General features: G+C 37.9%; 1 protein-coding gene across 7 annotated transcripts in view; it reads left to right on the top strand.

The window, feature by feature from the left end:
* GNAS (GNAS complex locus) overlaps nt 1-19,479 on the top strand; it is a 135,695-nt gene that overhangs the window by 110,338 nt on the left and 5,878 nt on the right. For 4 of the 7 annotated variants that reach the window (XM_071760152.1, XM_071760153.1, XM_071760154.1 and 1 more), the window contains exons 6-11: nt 15,308-15,362; nt 16,550-16,623; nt 17,390-17,448; nt 17,569-17,689; nt 18,735-18,865; nt 19,385-19,452. In XM_071760152.1, the coding sequence (XP_071616253.1) occupies nt 15,308-15,362; nt 16,550-16,623; nt 17,390-17,448; nt 17,569-17,689; nt 18,735-18,865; nt 19,385-19,452 (508 nt within the window). Of the gene's footprint in view, nt 1-9,339; nt 9,498-14,582; nt 14,786-15,307; nt 15,363-16,549; nt 16,624-17,389; nt 17,449-17,568; nt 17,690-18,734; nt 18,866-19,384; nt 19,453-19,479 lie in introns of those variants that run through there. The other 3 variants (XM_071760156.1, XM_071760159.1, XM_071760157.1) reach the window with 3 other exon arrangements.

Below are 19,479 nucleotides of genomic sequence, written 5' to 3'. Positions count from 1 at the left end.
ATAGGAGCCAAATTTCAGCAGATGCTTGGGAAGCCCTAGCTCCACTGCTTTTTAATTGCTTCTTGTTTTGGGAGAGAATTAGGAACTTAAAAATAGTAACTTTAGTGTTCAGTCCATTGAATTTGTCACCAAGATATTTTTGGTAGACACCCAGCTGTGTTTTTTTTATTGGAACTGTGAACTCAAAATAAGTAGGATTTCTACTGTTCTGTGCAGAGGTTCGTACCTCCAGTTCAGCTCTGACTTTCCCTAATGAATGTGAAATGTGTTTGTCTCCCTCAGAGCTTTCTTCTGGGCTGTATTTAAGAAGGTCCTGCTAATTATGCCAAAATTGTGCATTGTGGTTTTCTGATAAAGTCACATGACTCCAAAGAATATGAAACTGATTTCCCTCAAGTCTTAAAATGAAAGATTAGTGCCGCACCCACTACATTTTTCTTTTTTCACCAGTTTGTAAGAGATGTTTGTAATAATTCAAGAAATACCTTTTAAAAACAAACACTAGTTAAAACAGGTTTGTTACTGTTATTATGAGGGGTGTGATTTAGCCTCTTCTGTTCTCATGAGCAGTTCCTTTGTTGTGCACAATTGAAATCACAGTGTAGATTGTGAGATGAAGTGTCAATTACCATGTTTATATTGTATTAAACATGGAGGGGTTTTGAAACAAAACTCTGTGATTACTAGAATCTCTACAAACATATGCTGCTTTTATAGATTTATGGATTACAGAGTGAGCTGGGTTGTAATATCCACATTTAAACAGTATATCTTTTAAATTCTGAACTGTTTCGCATGTATTCCTAACGTACCACAAATTACAGAATCACAGAAGCATCATAATTGATTAAAGCTGGACATGCAGAAAACTGAAGGAGACTTTTACTCTACAGTTAGACACATACAGGGCTATATAAATGTATGGCACTTTCCCTGCATATTTACTTAAAAATCAGTAATAAATGAAAGTGCATTTTTTCAATTGTGATGCTAATTTTTTTCCCCCCTTCTTTGAGATATCTTTTGACTGGAAATCCACCAAATATCTGCAGCTTAGATTGATAAAAATGAATTCAGGTAACAGGAGGAAGTTCTACTGCAGGGCAATGTGGTGCTTGGGTGGTTGGTTTTGTTTTCTATTTTAAAGGCTTAGTGTTTGGAGCCACAATTAGGAAAGTCAGTGACCTGAATGTAAAACGTGTGTCTTTTTTTTTTTTTCTTCCCTGTTCTATTGTCCTTAACCCATAAGATGGGATAATAAAACACAGCTCTCTCAAATGGAAGTCAGTTCATTCAAAGGAGAGATTTTTTTCTTTTCTATTGAAAAAGAAGGATATGCTTATCTGCAGAAGCATTCCCTTAAAAACCTGTGTTAAGAGGTAATGTGTAATTTTGGCATGGTTTATCAGTGTTTCAGATCTTTTTTAATTTTGTCATCTGCTTGTAGGCAGTCTGTTCTTTGGAATTCCTGTGCATGTGCATTTATATAAAGAGAAAACTGTAGTTTTGCAAGCTGAAGGATCTAAACTTTGGTGGGATGGGGTGAGGGAAAATAGCTCTACACCTGTGACTAGCTTGGAGCATCACAATCAATACAGGGCACTTAGTGTGTTGAAGATGCTGGAAAAAGGTCTTGGGCTGGAAAATGTAGAAGAAACCAGAATGGCTGTATTTACTAGTTTCATATTACCAACTTTTGTGTCATCGGTTGCTGCACTTAAACACCCTTTTTTGTGGTGCATCTAATAATGAGCTGCTGAGTAGAGGAAGTGGAGTTAAAATATGGTAGTGTGATAAAAGCTGTGTTTCACATGTGGTTGTAATGTTTATAGAGTGTGTAAGCACCTGATGTGGTGTAAGTAATGCAAGAACACACCTCATGTTCACTACAACCATTGAGCTTTCTCTCCAGACTTTCTCCCTGTCAGACCCATCCGATCTGAGGCTCTTCCACCTTGCAGTCTTTGCTGCTGTAAACCATGATCCGGAAGCTCTAATTATAGTAATACAGAACAAATGGAAATCCTGGAATTGTCTTCAGCACTTTTAAACTGCATAGTTTATAGTTACAGGTATTGGAGCAATAGGTGAGCCAGTTCAGGATACAGCTGGGTCACCATCGTTCCACTTGACCTGCTGCATGTCTCTGCCTCCTAGCAGAGCTTTGAATTGCACATTTATTATTAGATCTGTGGGCTGAGAATGTCAGGTGCCCACTAAGTTTTAAGCACCTATTTGAACTAAGGCTGTAACACTGAAGGGTGCTCTACATCCTTTCCTTCTTCTTTGTAGTAAGACATTAGAAGAAGGTTGCTGGGTTTATGCCTGGTTACAAAGTAACAGACTTTGATATTGAGCACAGCTTTGTAAGGTTGGCCAAAGCCCCAGGTAGGTTCATAACCCCTCAATTTATGTTGATGTGGGTATATACACTACAGCTGAGGAAAAGAAATACCTTCTTAGTTCCCTTCTCATAGGGAACTATGTTCCCTTAATCTCACTTTCCCTCTGAAACAATTCTACCCGTGATTTTTAGTGTCTGTTTTAGTTAGGTGCTTCTCCTGAGGCTGTTTAATCGTTCCTTTCATGTACAAGAGGAAATTTTTAATCTGTTAATAAATAATTTAAGTTTAGGGTTTCAGCCATTTAAAATGCAAACATGAGACACTGCCATCTGCAGACAAAGAGATGGTCAAGATGCATGTGTCCTATACTGGAATCTTACAACTTTCAGTTGTCCAGTGGAATGTGGAAATTCTCTGGAACTTGAATGCACACCTTGGGCTCTTCATCTTGGCTTTTCTTTCCTTTGGATTTCCTGCTTCCTGGTTGTGATTGAGTGTGTGGGGGCATGGAATCCACCCACTTGTGGTGCAAAAATCCGTTGTTATTCATAGCTTTTTGATACTTTCTTTTCAGTGTAAGAAAATAAAACATAAACCAGCATGACTGGAATTTTGGAATTAATACCTGCTGAGATTAATATTTTTTTTCTTCCTCTTAGTGTGTTAGTTTCACTCTATCAGCATAGGTAGAGCTCACTACAAGATTTGCACTTGCTTCACAACCCTAATGGCTAGAATCTTTCTTTCACCTTTCTCCCTCCCACCATCTCCTGAGGAAAGGGAGGCTAAAGTTAAAGTTTCCAGAAAATGTGGCAGTAGTTTAAATTTAGCAGAGTTTTGTACATAATACCTGGGAGCAGGGGTTCTCTTCAGCAGCCGGGTGGTTTGTGGTCGAGGCTTTGGCACTGCCTGGGAGCACAGAGATCCAGGTCAGAAGAGAAGGATGGGGCTGTGGGAGAAGACTCCTGGCCCGGGCTTTCTCAGTCCTTGGTCTCTCTGCAAAGTCTGCTGACAAGGAGGCCAGTGAGGATGCTGACACTGAGGGCAGTGCCTTTGTGTCACCTTTAGTACCTCCTGAATCTTAATACTCTCTGAGCATAAAGTTTGATTTCAAGATAGAGCTTTCCATTCTGCTGGTGAGGGATTTTCAAATTATAATGCTGAAGTAATTATGTTCTATGAATAATACATTTACCATTTGTTTATGTAATTATGAGACTTTTATTTATAGAGTCAATAACATGTATCTTAAAAGAGCTAATTCCATCTGAAGCAGTTGCATCATCACTTCCTCATTGTAACATTATCTTAAGCTAATTAAATAATGGGGGATTTTGAAAGTCCTTCCAAAATTTCCCCTTACCTCCTTTTTCCTGTGCACTCACCCAACTTTTTCTCACACATGCACATCCCTCGCCCACACACACATCTCTGCACACTTATTCCAGTCCCATCTCATTCTGTGCCATGCAGCACCTGAGTGCTGGCCTGGGAATCAGGGAACTGCTGTGGTTAAACCTCTCTGTGCCAAAACCATCTGAGAGAGGAAAAAGGCACAGGTTGTGCCTTGTCAGGGATTTTACTTTTCCTGTGCACACTTCATTCTAAATTATCTCTTACTTTAATCTTGAAAGCACGCAGCTTAGAAAAGTCCATGTTAGAAAAATACATTTTACAAATGTCCAAATATGTTTTGCAAACAGGAAATATATCCTAGTGTCTGTTTTATAGACATTTTAATGATTAGAGTTTTCAGTACTGCTTCTTAGGTTGTTTATAGCCAGGCTTCTGTTGGGGGAGATGAGATTTAAAGGCGTTCATATTTTTATAATGCTTAAATTTCTGCTTCAGATTAAGTTAAGTTTGTAGGTCAGTGGGGAAGGGAGGGAAAAGGACAAAAATATTTTATTTAAGAGATTCTAAAATGGCATTGTCATGTCACTTGCTGAATTAGTGCTGGTTTTGAGCCTTTGTAAATCCACAGTATTCCATTTCCATTTTAACTGTAGCTTAAAAGCACTAAATACTCAAATGCAGTTTTGGGAAGTATTGTGTAGTCAATGAGTATGTATTGGTGTTACCACAGAGTAAGCAAAGGTGGAGGGTCTGTATTAGATTTTCTTTCTAAGAGCAGTGAAAATCTAAGCAAAGAACAAAATCATGAAACTGGGTGATTGACAATTCTTTTTGTTTGATGTGTTAAAATTCCATGAGAATAAGAGGTGGGCAGTTTTTCAGAAACATGGGCACTCCCTGTAAATGATTTTCCCACCAGATGTAATATGTTCATCTTTATTGTTTGCCTTTGAATCTGGCTTCAAACTTGATTTCTTGCTCCTTTTGTCTGCCTGAATATAATATGTACCAGGGAGAGACAAGCACTTAAATTTGACTACTTCATGTTATTGTATGGCAAAAGAACACAGAAACAGGTATTTGTAGGTAATTCTTTTTGCAGTAGCCAAAGATTAATACCACTGTACTGCTCAGTGTACAGTATAAAATTGCAGTTGTAGCTCCCTAGCACTTGCTTGTTTTAAAATTAATTTTTAATAGTATGTCTGGTATTAAATTTCATGCTCAAGGAAATATTTTCATGAAAAAAAGTTTGTATTAAAGCTCAGTTCAGAGAGGTGTGCCTTTCACATTGTGTGCCTCCTTTTCCAGAGGCCTGGGGTAGTTTTGCCCAAGTAGGAAAAAACAATGTGTTTTGTTTTGCTTCTTTTTTAAAAAGACAGAGGTGGGGGAGATAAACCATGTCTCTGAGAAAAGGAAAAACCGAAATGTGTGAGTTGTTTAAACTGTCAGCTCCCAAACAGGTATTGACAGGTAGTGCTGTGAAGGCACAGCCTGCCAGTCCAGCCTGCAGCAAGCATCACGTGTGTCACTGGCAATCAAAGCAATGGAACACCTGAGTGTCCTATCAGCAGGGTAACAGTCAAAATGACTCTTTCTGCAAAAGAACCTAACTTCCTAAAATAATGAACAAAAATCTCAGTCGAGATGGCGCCTAAGTAGACACAATTCCAGCACTGGATTTACATTTTTCCATGTTAAATACATGTGACCTATTTCTCTGAAGAGCTCTGCACACGTGGATGTAAACAGGGAAGTCTTCCCTGCCACCCTGCTCAAAACCCAGCTGTGGTTTGTGCTTCCATTGTTTTGGGCTCATCTGGGGCCCGATTCCTTCCCTGAGCTATCGCTGCTTCCCCAGTTCCTGCGGAAACTCAGTCCTGGGATCAAAATTCCTTTTCTGTCACGTGAGGTCACATCAGCCCCTCCTACCTCCGTCCCTAAAATTTCTGTTAAAAATTATGTTGCTTGTTTCTCAGGGGAAGTTCCTGGTTCTGTATCCTCACTGTTCGGGGTTGAGGATATACAGCTCACACACAAAAGCTGAAAAATGTGGAAACTCTCTGAGCCTTTTGGTTTGTCTGGTTTTGCAGATAGCTCTGCTTCTTCAAATTATGGAAACTGATATGAAGTATTAGTTTTTAAAGTCTTCTTATCATCTGAAAGGTATGGTTCAAATACCAATAACTAGTGCTTATAAAGCATTTTGTGGCTGTCAGATAGTATAGTTTTATTCCTATTTAAGATACAGCTTTTCTGGGTTTTTTTTTTCCTAGTCACTGAGGGAATGTGCTTTCAACAGCATTTTAAATTATTAATATAATTTTTATTTGATTCATTAGCGATGTCACTACTTTTGTCAGAATAATGCAGTTTTTAAATTTTATGTAGTGATGGTCTTTATCAACAAACATTCTACTGATTTGATGGCACTGGAGGGAGCTAAAGACCATGAGGACAAGGTTCATATAAATATTTCGTAGAAGCACAATGAAAGGATGTCCTAAATAGATTCACCTGTTTTAATTGCTCAGAGCAGGCTGTGGTGTAGGGGACATATTCTTAAAAAATGTATAGGTCTTTGCCATATTAAAAATTACATCTGAAGTTTAAGCAGGAATTAATTTGCAGTTTTGAACTCAGATGTTGAGGGATTTTCAAACAAATTTATGTCCTGTAGAGGCCCTCTTCTCATTTTCCCATGTTCCTCTTTTGCAGCCTATGTTAAAAAAAAAAAAAAAAAAAAAAAAGCAATGAAAAAGTTAATAGGGCTTGCACTGTGTTCCTCCTCTCTCACACTGTGTTCCTTCCCTGGGCTTACTCTGGAATCAGATCACGACACAGTGATCTCATCCATACCGTTACCTTTAATTTCTGTACCCAACCTTGGCCTTGGATCAGTTTACGTTCCTTCCTGGCACAGCAAAGCAATTTTCTAGGGCGGGGTGAGGGGCTGTTCTGAAGTTATTTGACATATACAGGCTTGTATTGCAGAGTGAGCCTCGGAGGCACACAGAAGTGAGTTGTTTTTAATCGTTCTGTTTTGGTGGTTGTAAGAGTGTGAAAATACCTTTGTACAAGTTCACAAAGCAGGAGTGAAGGCAGCTGGAGCAGCTGCAAGGGTTTGGGGTTTGTCTTGGTTATCAGTGGGAGAAGCTGTGTGGGCTTCATTTCAAAACCAGCAGTCAAGTATGGTCACAGGCAGTGTTTGGGATAAATTGTTCCCTCATTAGTGGGAAGCATAAAGGAGCACAAAGGATCTGCCTCGGGGAGGGATGGAGAAGCAGGAGGGGTCCATAAGCAGCATCAGGTCAGGAGGAAGAGTTAGTGGCAAAGGAGATCTGGCAGGTGTCCTGGAAGTACTGCGGAGGCCTTTCTAGCAAAGGGCTGGAGTGTTGGCCAGATTTGGGTTACTTTATGTTTTCTGCTCTACAGCTCTCTGCATCTCATCTTTCTCCCAGACAAAAATTGGAAAATTTGTTCATTATATGAACCAGAAAGGGCTGCATTGTAATAATTTATGAATTGCTTTCTTAAAGAAGAAAAAAAAAACATTGTTCGTTGTTGTGTAATGTAAATCAAAATGTGCAGTTTATTATAGGCTCTTAAAGTAATGGAGTATCTTTATAAAACTCAATAAATCTGAATTGCACTGCATTGCATGCTTTAAAATATATATATATATATATTTTCCACAATACTGCTGTTTTCTGAAGCGTACATTGTTCAGATGGCAAACTGGATGTGGTAAAAGGAAGAGGAAAGGGGAGGGAAGTTTACATATGGTTTTAAGCCTGGATGGAAGTTACTCTACAATTTTTAGAAATGAAAAAATATCTGTGTAGGGACCTAAAGGAATCCTGTGGGCTGATGGTGCAGTTTGCGTGGAGCACTTGCACGGTGCCTTTATGGCATAAGGAAGATATTTTACTGTGGCTTAAATGCTTAGTATAGTTACAGGTTTTTTATTACCATCTGTAGTCTCTATTGGTTTTTGATAGAGCAACTACAATTTTATATTTTGGGAGTGGTGTTCACTGCGTTGTAGCATGCCTGCTGCTGTTTCCAGTGTCTGTGCAACAGCAAAGTTTTACAACTTCAGTCTGATTCCTGAACTGTTGCTTTCATGTGCTGCAGAAAATACTGAATCTCCTGATTATACAAATGTCTTCTGTGGGGTAATATTGACAAATACACTGAATAGCATTTTTGACATAACATTGTGTTCCCACACAGATAATTTGGATGTAATTGAATGGGTTGATCTAGAGTCTGTGCTAAAAATACGACATTTTCTCACCCACTAAGTGAAAGAAAATGCTTGTTCAAAGGGCGGTTTTGTCAAGCAGAGCCGTTGGAAAGTGGGCTGGGTTATGCCGTGACTACTGATTCTGCCTTCCACCTCTGAAGGCACAGCTCAGGTCTGGCCCGAGTTGCAGAGGCAGCTGGTTTGTAACCAGCATGATCCACGGCCCCAGTTCTGTTCCTGGTGAGGCTGCAGAGCCAGGCTGGAGAGGGTGAAAGGGTGAGGAGCATGGCAGGGGCTTTGGGGAACCTCAGCTCGTACCAGGCTGCTGGAGGCACTGAGCAGCCTGGGAATTATTTTTAACTGGAGCAAGGCGCTCCGGCTCAGGCAGGATCCCATCCAGGATGCCTGTCAGACTCACAGGAGTGCTTAAATACATTTGAGCCAAAAATGTACATAAGTAGAGGGGGAAGTTTTGAGGATCTGTTTTTCTTCTGTTTTCCCTTATTTTAATGGTCTCCTGGGCAAAAGACTGCATTGTTAGAGTTTCAAAAGCAGTATGGTTTTGCTACAGACAAGGGGAAAAGAAAGAAAAATAGACCTTCAAGAAAGACTGACTGTTTGGTATGCAATGAGGTGACTTTTATAGTTCTCCCAATCTCCTATCAGATAGATCTCGTGCTAACAAGCGATCAAAACCATTTCTCTGCCCGCCGCTCCATGCAGTCCGAGCTGCATTGTACCTTTCCAGCCTTTGAAACTGCCTGTGCCTATTTTTATTTGTCAGGCCGGGGCTGGGTTGGCCCTATTCCAGATGTGTCTCACAAGATTTGGTGCTGATGAGCTATTTATAGCATTGTGGTTCCATTGTCATGGCAACCGTGCTAGAGGCCAAGGCGGCTGGGAGCTATTTCTGGACTTGTGCTGTAATGTAAAACTGATTGGGAAAGTTAGTGCATCCTCTAAGCCAGACTAACTTTAGACAGGCAGAGGAAAAAAAAAAGGGGGAAAAAAAGAAAGACAACTACAACCTCTTTAAATAGATTTTTCTTTTTCTCCTACTTTTTCCCTATTTATTTTTTTCATTGCTAGCAGTTCTTGAAGGGATGGTTTGTATCCTTCTGGATTTGTCTAAAATTCATTCACGATTGCACTTTTTTAAATTATGCAGTTGAGGAAGCCAGTGTGTAACCAGCCTTGTTTTTAGGGCAAGATTTGTATTTCATGGCAACAGAAAAGTAATGGGACTTTGCTGGCTGGTTGGTGGGATATGTTTAGGGCTTTTCTGCAACAGTTGCAGTTCTTTATACCTCGTCGTTTTAATATTCTATTTTTTCTGAGTGCTTCATGTTCTCCACACCATATAAGGAACTGTAACCTTGATTACCACAAGATGATTCCAAATATATGGAGTCATACTTTTCAGCTTTCTCATTATTTGCTTCAAAATTAGACCCATGGTGCCCCTCCGCCTCCAAGCGGCTGGAATGCTGCGAGGTTCTGCTGTCATTGCAGCGGGGGCCGCTCACACAATCACTTTTCTGGGATATGTAAGCATTAATACTATCTGTAATTAAATTCCAACCTTTTACACTGGTTTTAAATCTTTTTCTATGACTTGCTACTTTGATAAGGAAATCGTAAGAACCGTTTGAGTTCAGATGGGAAATAAGAAAAATCTGTACAGCTTCCGGGGAAATTTTTCTAAAGAGTTGTCTTTTGGTTTATTTCTCTTCAAATCTTATACTACATTTTGAAGTTCATTTCCAATGTAAAGCTGGTTTTGAATGGGGTCATTGTGTCTGAGAACTGACATGCTGAATTTCTTTACAGGAATGTTATATGTGAGATGTTTTTACATGCAGTATAGAGCTCTTGTAATTATACCTATAATATTTGTTCAGTACCGACCCTATGTGCCTGTCTCTAAATCTTTTGGGGTTTTTTCCCCTCTTCATTTTCTTTGTGAAGTAGTCTAAGTAATTGTAAAGGTTTTGTTGGAATTCTTTTTATCTCCCCTTATCAAGTTTTGTTTAAGGGGAAAAAAGATCTGTGCCTTTCTGAATATTTTTAATGGTTCAGTAGCATATTTGTGGTATGTCTTCTGTGACCACCTTAACAGTAACAACTCCACCTTTGCAATTCATAGAAATACCAGTATATCTTTAAAAACAAAGGAAAAAAGTTTACTAATATTCCAATTTTATCTTCACATTGAGAAAAAGCATGACAAGTCTGGTTTCATATACTGTCCCTGTTTGCAGGATACCACAAATATCAGCAGACTGGATATTTGCTTGTTTTTATTCGCATCATTCCTGTAACTTTTCTGCTTCTCTTAAAAAATAAATTATCTGAAATTTTAAAAAATCTTTGTCAACAGTTTAGGAATAGGATTTCCCTCAGTATCCTGCTTGCTCCCAAGAAGAGCAGATATGGACAGACTGGAGGGATCTTTGATGTGTGCATGCATGCTTGCTAATGAAATAACCTCTGTGCCTTGGAGTTATTGTCAGTATTGGTCTGACTGGAAAGCCACTGGTCTGACTGGGAATCCACAGTTTTGACGCTGTAACAGACCTGGAGTTTCAGGGTTTGAAAAACTCTACTGTATTAATGTGTTTTTAAATTGTGTTAAAGTACATGCATCACACATTTCTATATTTCTCAGGTTGAAAACCCTTTTAAAAAGAGTATTCTGTCTTTGTACTAATCCTGTGATTCCGGCTTCAGCGAAGACAAAATAGTTAAAGAATTTATAAAATAGTTGACTGTTCAGCCTTTAAAAAGCTGTTGCTGAATAACATTAAGGATTATGGCACAGACTAAAAAGGGAGTAAAGAAGAACTGAAGCAGGATCTGCTCTGAGAAATAAAAAATACACTATTGCTTATAAACAGCATTAATGTTGAGTTAAATTGCTGCTTAAAAACTACTTTAGGGAGCTTTGAGTTAGTTTTGTAGTCCTGAGAGGCTATAAATAGTCTGCTGGGCATTTGCACAGTTTGGTCTTTAGGAAGTTCAGTAAACAAATGTTTATTTCTTTCTGGACATGGGAACCTGAATTACAGCAGAGGTGATCAGGGTAAATGTAACTTTTATTCATAGTAAAATCTTGATAATTCTTAGTAATATTCTGGTTAATTTTTAGTAATAAAACCACATGACTCAGAGGAAATAAAAATTCCACTTCCACTGACTCAATGGACTCTGGGCAATTAACCTACTCCTCAGTGCCTACCTTTAAAATAAGGTTGATGTAAGGTGTGCATTCCAGCAATGCAATGGTGGAGGCAGGAAATGCAGAACGAAAGAAGGCAGTCAGGAGTTGGGTGATTTACTGTCTGTAAAATACCTTGAGGCTTTCAGAGGTAAGAACTTCACAAATACAGAGTTCCACTACTACTGTTGAGGGTTATAAACAAGTGCTCTATTTAGTTGAAACTGAAATTCTGAATTCTTAATTTGCAGTCTTACTGGCGTTAAAGATGAGATCTTAGTAAAAGAAACAACTTGAACACAAAATCAAGTTATAACTTGACAAAAATCTGATGGAAACAGCTTTTCAAATATAGATATGTTGTCAGTTTGAAGAGCCATTTCCACTGCTGTTCTAGACTGAAAACAAAAGGTTTCCTTTACAAGGCAAAAAAAAAATTTCTTGTCTGTCCACCATTTTTTCAGATGACAAGAAGTAAAATTTCTAGTTACTTTTTGTTGAAAAGACTGTCAGGAATGATCAAGGAAAGAGTCTGATTTCCCTCTCCCTGTTTTTCCAAAATGGTGAAGTTCTGTTGTTTCTTGAGGTGGAAGATGTAATGTGTTATATACCTTTTGATGGGGAAAAGATGGATGCAGGCTGCAGTTCTTAGTCGGGAAGAAGCATTGTTCAGTCAGGAAATTCCCCCACATAGGAGTAAAACAGCTCTCTGTATAAAAGAACTCCAGAATAAATCAGTTACTGGAATATGTCTATCTGAAAACTGGGACATGCTTTTGACATAATAGGCTTATTAAAAGTTTGGAAAGGATTGGGAATACGTGTATGACTTAATTACTTCATACAGGAGCTAAGGAAAGCCTCTGTGTATCTCTGTATGAAGTCTGCCTTTTAAGTTTATCCCTTAAAATTAAAGACATTTGATTCTTCACAAAGATCGTCTTAAAACATTTCACATGGGCTTTTTCTCCCCCAAGTTTAAGAGACCCAAAAATAAAGTACATTTTTTATTTCAGGTTGTTTTGAATTTTTATTAATACCTTTTATTTTAATATCCTGGAGACACATTGGCATCTGTCCTGGTGATGCTGTCTCTGGCGCTGCTGACTACAAATGATGACCTGTGGTCTTTTGTCTTCTTTTTTTTTTTTTCTTTTTTCCCCTCACCGTGTCAAAGCAGTGTTGATATTTTATAACACAGGCAAAAATGCCTTATACTAAGTGACAGTATTTTTCACAGCAATAAATGATCCTGTTATTTAGTCATGTCCAGAATCTGGCCTTAAGTGAGAGCTGCCAGCAATGCTGAATGAATGAATTGCTTTCTGGAAAACAGCTTTCCCATATAACTGCTGGGAAAATTTTACAGAAGAAAAGACCTGACTTTTTAACTTGCTTTAAGACTTAATCACAGTATAAAATTTGGTTTCATCATTTGGTGGTTTTATTTGAATCATGTCACCGAGGTCACTTTTCTTTCTCCGTGTGTAATTTGTTGCTGACATAGCAGATAGGCATATCTCCAGTAGAGTTACAACAATCTATAAAAGCAATGAGTTCAGCACTCAAATTAGTACTTGAAATGGCCTCATTTGTGTTTTGGGTAGAGCACAGCAAGAATTAAAAATAGAAATTAATGATGGTGAATTTGTTTTTATTTCGAATAGGCTTTGTTCTCATCTGACTTGATAATTAGTTTAATTTACTGGATAAATTACTTGGGCTTGACTAACATTGTCTTAGAAGTCTCTGAACATAGTGAATTGATCTTTTCTGAACTCTCATGCTCCCACAGTTGCTCCTTATTTTAGATTTATCAGACTAGATTGAATTTCTGCTACACTTTTCTCCTTACAGACATGTTTATTTTTCAGTTGAACAACTGAAAGAATAGTCCCCTTTTTTACGGTTGAGAAAAAAAACCCAACTTTTTAAAGTCTTCATCCCTTTCTAAAGTTGCTGGAGCAGACTTTCATGAAGCAGGAAATCTTCATTTAACATATTGTATTGCTCTGTTTTCCCTAAAAAGCCACTGGAAGCAGGGTAGGTTTTCTGGTAACACACAGTGAAAGACTTCCTTCTTGAACGGGTATTGTTACAAGTATCAGATGTTACTGAATGTTAGAACTTGTTTTGGGGGGAAGGAGAAATGTTTATTCCATTCGAACTTGTTTTACCTGGCATGAACGTTGCTATTGGAATTCATCTCAAGTACAGTACGGCTGCTCCTATGTGGCTGATGTTTTTCAAGGAAATCATTGACCTAAAAATAGTCTGCATAAACAACAGTGAGAGGTTTGTACTTTCAGTTCCAGGTTTTAGCAATATCTTGTTGTTATTTTCTAATTGTCAGTTTCCAAAATCCACTAAGTTGATTAGGAGAATGTTTAAAAACAAAACAAAACAAGAAACCCAAAACCAAAAATCCACCTCTTGTGGAACCTTGCATAAAATGTTATGCTTAGATAAATGTACTACAGGAAGGCTGGGTCATTGTACTAAGCACCACTGTATCTTTATTGAACGTGTCATGTTCTGAACGTTTTCAAAGCATGGTCCAACTTGTAAAATTGCCACGATTCTGAAACTGTGGTCTTGAGAGAATATAATGTGGAAACACTCGTCCTAGTTGGAATTCACAATTGTACGTATTTACCATCCTCTGTGTACTGAACAAAAAGCTTTACTTCTTTTCGTTTGGATTAAATAAATAAATTACTTAACAGCCTGGAAGGGATAAGGAAAAAATCCAGCTTGCAAATCGCAGTACACATTTTGCCATCCATTTTATCCATGTCTATGTATCTTCATGTCACCTTTAATGATAGAACTTTACCCTTTGTCTCATTTTTTAGTAGCATGTTTACTAAGATACATTTTGAAGTGTTTAAAATTGTGTAATTCAGACCAAACAAAAATTGCTTTTTATTTGCCTCTCAAACAAGATGCTCCTGTAGTTCCTGGTGAAAAGGGCATTACTGAATGTTAGAAAATACAATTATTTTTCCTCCCTGCACTGCACTTCATTAGGAGATTTAGAAAGTCAGTTGGGAAGCAGGGACTGAAACTGAGGGCTGAGAGCCTTGCTGAGTTGGAAGTGGGTTTGGTTTCTGATTTGTGGATGTGGGACATAGCTACCTTTACTCCCTCTTTAAATTGTTGCCTGCAGCTGTAGTTAATGCTCTTTCAGCTTGCCTACCCCTGTGGAGGGATTGGAAGGGAAAACTTGCCTTTTCTTTGTGATTTCTACTTTAGAAATTCATGCAAAGGAAACTTAAAAGGAAACTTAAAGTGTATTGATTTTTAAGGCTGTAGTTAATCATTAATGTTAAAGGTAAAGTTAACTGTAGAAGCATTGCTAAATCTCATAATAATACTTAAAGGGAAGGTGTCTGAGCAGTTGAGCCTTGCTGCATGCTTGGTGTTGGACAGTGTGGCTGCAAATACCATAAAATCTGCATCCTGAAGCTGCTGGTTTTCTATGGCTAGGAGTCTCATGGTAACACCACAATAAAACAGCATTAACAAAGCCTGAGATGTTTTGCTCTTTGAGTTGAAGTAAAAGATAATAAGGAGGTTACAGTTAATTGGTAAAAGACTCCAGGATACCCTCTTTAGGTAACATCTGACGAATTTGTGTAGTGTATTTTTTTCATACCTTTTTAGCCTACTGCTGCAACTTTTTCAGAAAGGGGTTATAGTCTTTGTTTAAAATAAATTTTTTTTTAATATTAATCTTTTCTGAAGATCACATGTGGGAAATAGAGTTGAGTAATTTTTTTACTGTTAGCATTAAATGCAGATTATGTAGCACAAATTATGTGAATAAATTACGTAAATTAAACTACTTGTGCATTTTTTAACGGAAGGAGCAGGGTGGAAGGGGGTTGGAATGAGATTACCAGACTTGATTAGTAAAACTGTGGATTTGGCCCTCTGCTGGATGTGCGAGGGAATGCACATTTTAAATAATAGAGAACTCTTGTTGAGCAATTTAAGTACATTCAGCATTTCGTGACTCTGAATACATTGAAATATACCAACTCTTATCTTGGAAGCTGTCAGTTAATAGAATATTTGATAGTTTGTCTAATTTGAGGATGAAAAGCTAATTATTTTTGTGTGTGTGTGTCTCTCCAGTTTCCTAGACAAGATTGACATAGTCAAACAAAATGACTATACACCATCTGACCAGGTAAGGAAAGTTAAGAAATTACACAATTTGTCTGCCTCCTCTGACTTTGAGAATAGCTATCATTAATTTTTCAGTTGCCATTTGTGGCACTAATAGGGGTATTTCCATGTACTGTATGTAAGCACAAACACTTGCAGTGCTTGCTTGGGACCATTGGCTGCACTGAAACTCCCCACAAGTATAGTATGAAACTGATTGGGATTATCCTCTGGGATGTTTCTTCTTTCTCCTAAAAGAACTCCTGAGTGTAATAATCAAAACACTTTTTTTTTTTTTTTTTTTTTTTTTTTTCCTTGAGAGGTGGGTGCTTTATTTTGTTTCAGTTTTTACATCATTCTTGTATTGATTTCTAGAGATGACTCCAAAGAGTCCAGTTTTCCAAATTTTCTTCTGTTTATCAAAGTGTTCAGATTTTCAAACTGCTTCAAACACAAGTTAGAACATGTGCATATTTCAACAGGAGTATCAGAATAGCCAGACAACAGTAATTTACTATCAGAAAACTGATGTTAAAATGTAGCCATTTTGTTTAATGATTTAACAGTGTTGTCTAACCTTTGGATTTTGTGTGGTTTTGACTAACCAGTTTGGTACCTGTCTAGAAAGAACAGGGCTTTTATTGTGCATATGATTTTTTCTTAGTCTGTTCCACTTATGTCATCTTGCCTGCTGCAAATGTTACAATTTATCTGTTACCTAGATCCATTGTGAAGAACACCAAAATTTTAAGTCCTTAACTGTAAAAAGTTCAGTTGAATTCAAAGCCAAGCACTGAACAGCTGGGGGAGATATCTGTCTTGTGGGGTTGGGAATTATTTGGAGGTACTTTAAAGGTCTTGTTGTATGCCACAGTCCCACCCAAATCTGTGCATCATCTAATATCCAGGCATGAGTCTTCATTATTCTGAGCACTTGTGTTTGTTTTAAGTGCCCTGAAAAACCTTCCTGCTATTCCAAGTGTGGTGCTTACAAACTGCTTGTGAAAATATTTGTACTTGAAAAGTTGAGCACACCTGCATGTGTGCACACACGTTAAGATAGAAACCTTTAGTGCACCTTCATAGTGCTTCCCTCCCTCTTTTGTAGTACAGCATACACTGCCAGCTCTGAGTCAATGGTTTTTATTTCTGGATATATGAATTATGTAATATCTATGTTGAATTAATTACTTTTCCTTTATTCTCTAGGATCTTCTCAGATGCAGAGTTTTGACATCAGGAATATTTGAAACCAAGTTTCAGGTGGATAAAGTAAATTTTCAGTAAGTATCTTTTTGGATTTTTTTGAGGGTGTGTATTTTTGTTGGTTTGTTGGGATTTTTAGTACAATGCAGACAAATACCAGGGTAAATTGGAGGACACTACCATATAATCATGAAACATTGAGATGTTTAACAGAAAGCAAGTATTTTATGATTTTTTAAAATATAGTAGTCTGGCTTTAAAAAGAAATGCCAGTTGGCATGCAGTTTCCTGCATGTATTTTAAATTGCAAAGAACAAAATGTTTAAAATATTTTTCTTAACGCCTTTTCTGAGTGCTTCACTCATTGCTAGTTTATGTAGTAAAATACTTGGCTAAAAACTCTGTCTATATCTAAGTAATAGAAAATGCACCTTTACTGTCCCAGGTTAGAAAGTTTGCTTGATGCAAACAGAACCTACTGAGTTTTAGGTCTGGTCATGTTGACTTCAGGTCTCTGATACTTGTTTCAGCAAATTACTTACTGTAGGCCCTTTCTTAGTTTCTTAAGTTATTAGGGTGAAAACTAATCTGCAGTGTACATCAGCAGAATTTCTTACCTTCAAGTGTAGGTATTAGTGAGAGTGAACATAATTATGTTTTGTGATGAAAGCTCTGTGTGCATGTGTTGGTGGACTGTTACCTGCTCAGGTTCTCATAATCATCAGTTCCTTTTAGTTTCTATGATGTGGAAGTCCTGAAATTTAATAGATTTTCTGTTTGCATTTGAGTGACAAAAAGCCCCAAATATAAAATGTATTGACTTAATTTTATGTTTTTTCTTAGTATGTTTGACGTTGGAGGGCAACGAGATGAACGCCGAAAATGGATCCAGTGTTTTAATGGTATGATTAAAATTTAAGTTCCTTTATAAGATAGTTCTCTACAGCTTTTTCTTGAACTTTGGTATTCCTGGATGTTCCTCCTGAAGTTTTGTAGTAACTGATGGATATTTCTTGATTTAGATGTGACTGCTATCATATTTGTGGTGGCGAGCAGTAGCTACAACATGGTTATACGAGAGGACAATCAGACCAATCGGCTTCAAGAAGCACTAAACCTCTTCAAGAGTATCTGGAACAACAGGTCTGTGAAATGAAGTTTCATTGCTCATATCATATTAATTGTAATCCTGTTGTGTATTATAGTCAAGACTGGTACTGGGACTGTCTAGGAGAGAGTTAATTTTCTTCATAGCAGTTCATGTAGTGCTGCAGTTTAGATTTTGTCTGAAACCATACTGATAACAAACTAATGTTGTAGCTGTTGCTGAACAGTGTTTGCAGAGCATCAAGGCCTTTTCTTTTTCTCACTCTGCTCCCCCAGTGAATAGGTTTGGGGTGTGCAGTAGATTGGGAGGGGGCACAACTGGGCAAGTGATCCAGACTAACCAGAGAGATGTTCCGTGCCATAGTAATGTGCTGTTGAGCAATAAAAAGAAAAAGGGGATGGAGGTGTTAGGAGGCTCAGCCATTTTGCTGAATATAGGTCTGCCCACAGGAGGTGGCAAGTGGCTGCCTTGGCATCACTTGTTTTGTTTTCATCTCTCTTCCTCTTATCCCTCACTTACTAAACTATTATTATCTTTTTCTTTTTTTATCTTGACCTCCAAATTTTCCTGATTTTATTCTTCCTTTTCTCTTACCCCATTGCACATGAGGGGGAAAGTGACCAAGCAGCTCTGTGGTGCTTCACTGCCCACCAAGGTAAACCCACAGCAGCCAGCACCCCAACCTTTGTTACTTGCTTCTCAGAGGACAGTCCAAGCTGGTCACTTGTCACAACTGCCTGCCTGTTACAAATCTGGAGAGTTACAGATTAGTAGTTGCCATATTAAGGCTGAAGTAATTAAAATAGTGATGGAGTAGCACACTAAAAATGTGGGTATGCTCACCCATTTGATGCATTTGGATCAACTGCAGAAAGTGAGCAACTTTCATTGCCCATGTTAGAAGCACACAAACTGAACCCAGGTTGTATACACCTGGAGTTACACCATGGGATATGGGTATAAAAAGAACCTTTTAAAATTGTTAGTTTCACATGACTGTTGTCTCCAGAACCAGGTTAAGTTTCTTGAGTGACCCTAGCTGTGCCTTCTCTCAGAGTGCTTGATTTCAATTTTCTACAGGTGGCTACGGACCATTTCAGTAATTCTTTTCCTGAATAAACAAGATTTGCTAGCAGAGAAAGTTTTAGCAGGGAAATCTAAAATTGAAGACTACTTTCCAGAATTTGCTCGCTACACTACACCAGATGATGGTGAGATTTTTCAGTTTTATTAGTTAATTTATCTCTTCCTTGTTAATTGTGTTTATAATGGTTTTGGTAATTTCAGGTAAGACTGGAAAATTCCTAAGTACACGTAGTCTTCATTGTCTTTCGACCAAACTGTAATGCTAAACTTTAGGTATTAATAATGAGAGAATGCTGTCTTTCATTTATTTAACATACTAAAAATTTCATCATGCCAAAATTCTGTTACTTTGCTGGTATAGATCACAGTACAGCTTGTCACAGAGATGTCCTCTGGACTGCCCATAGTCATACCCACGGTCATTTCTCTAACCTGCCAAATACCCAGCACTGTGGCCACTGCAATATTCCTTTGTTGTCCTGAAATCTTGCTGTTGTAAATAGTGTGTTGTGGTTTGTCTTATCTCATAATCACATTTGCAAAGTATGCTTGTATGTGAGCAGAAAACAGAACAGGTTATGATTTTTAGGTGCTCTCACCAAAACCATGTGTTTTAATGAGATATTTATTTTGTTATTAATCAGCAACACCAGAGCCTGGTGAGGATCCCAGAGTTACAAGGGCCAAGTATTTTATTAGAGACGAGTTTCTTGTAAGTATTTCCTTTCATTCATTATTC

This window comes from Heliangelus exortis, chromosome 16 (genome assembly GCF_036169615.1).
Source record: "Heliangelus exortis chromosome 16, bHelExo1.hap1, whole genome shotgun sequence".
Taxonomy (NCBI): domain Eukaryota; kingdom Metazoa; phylum Chordata; class Aves; order Apodiformes; family Trochilidae; genus Heliangelus; species Heliangelus exortis.
This window is presented reverse-complemented; position numbering and strand designations above follow the sequence as displayed.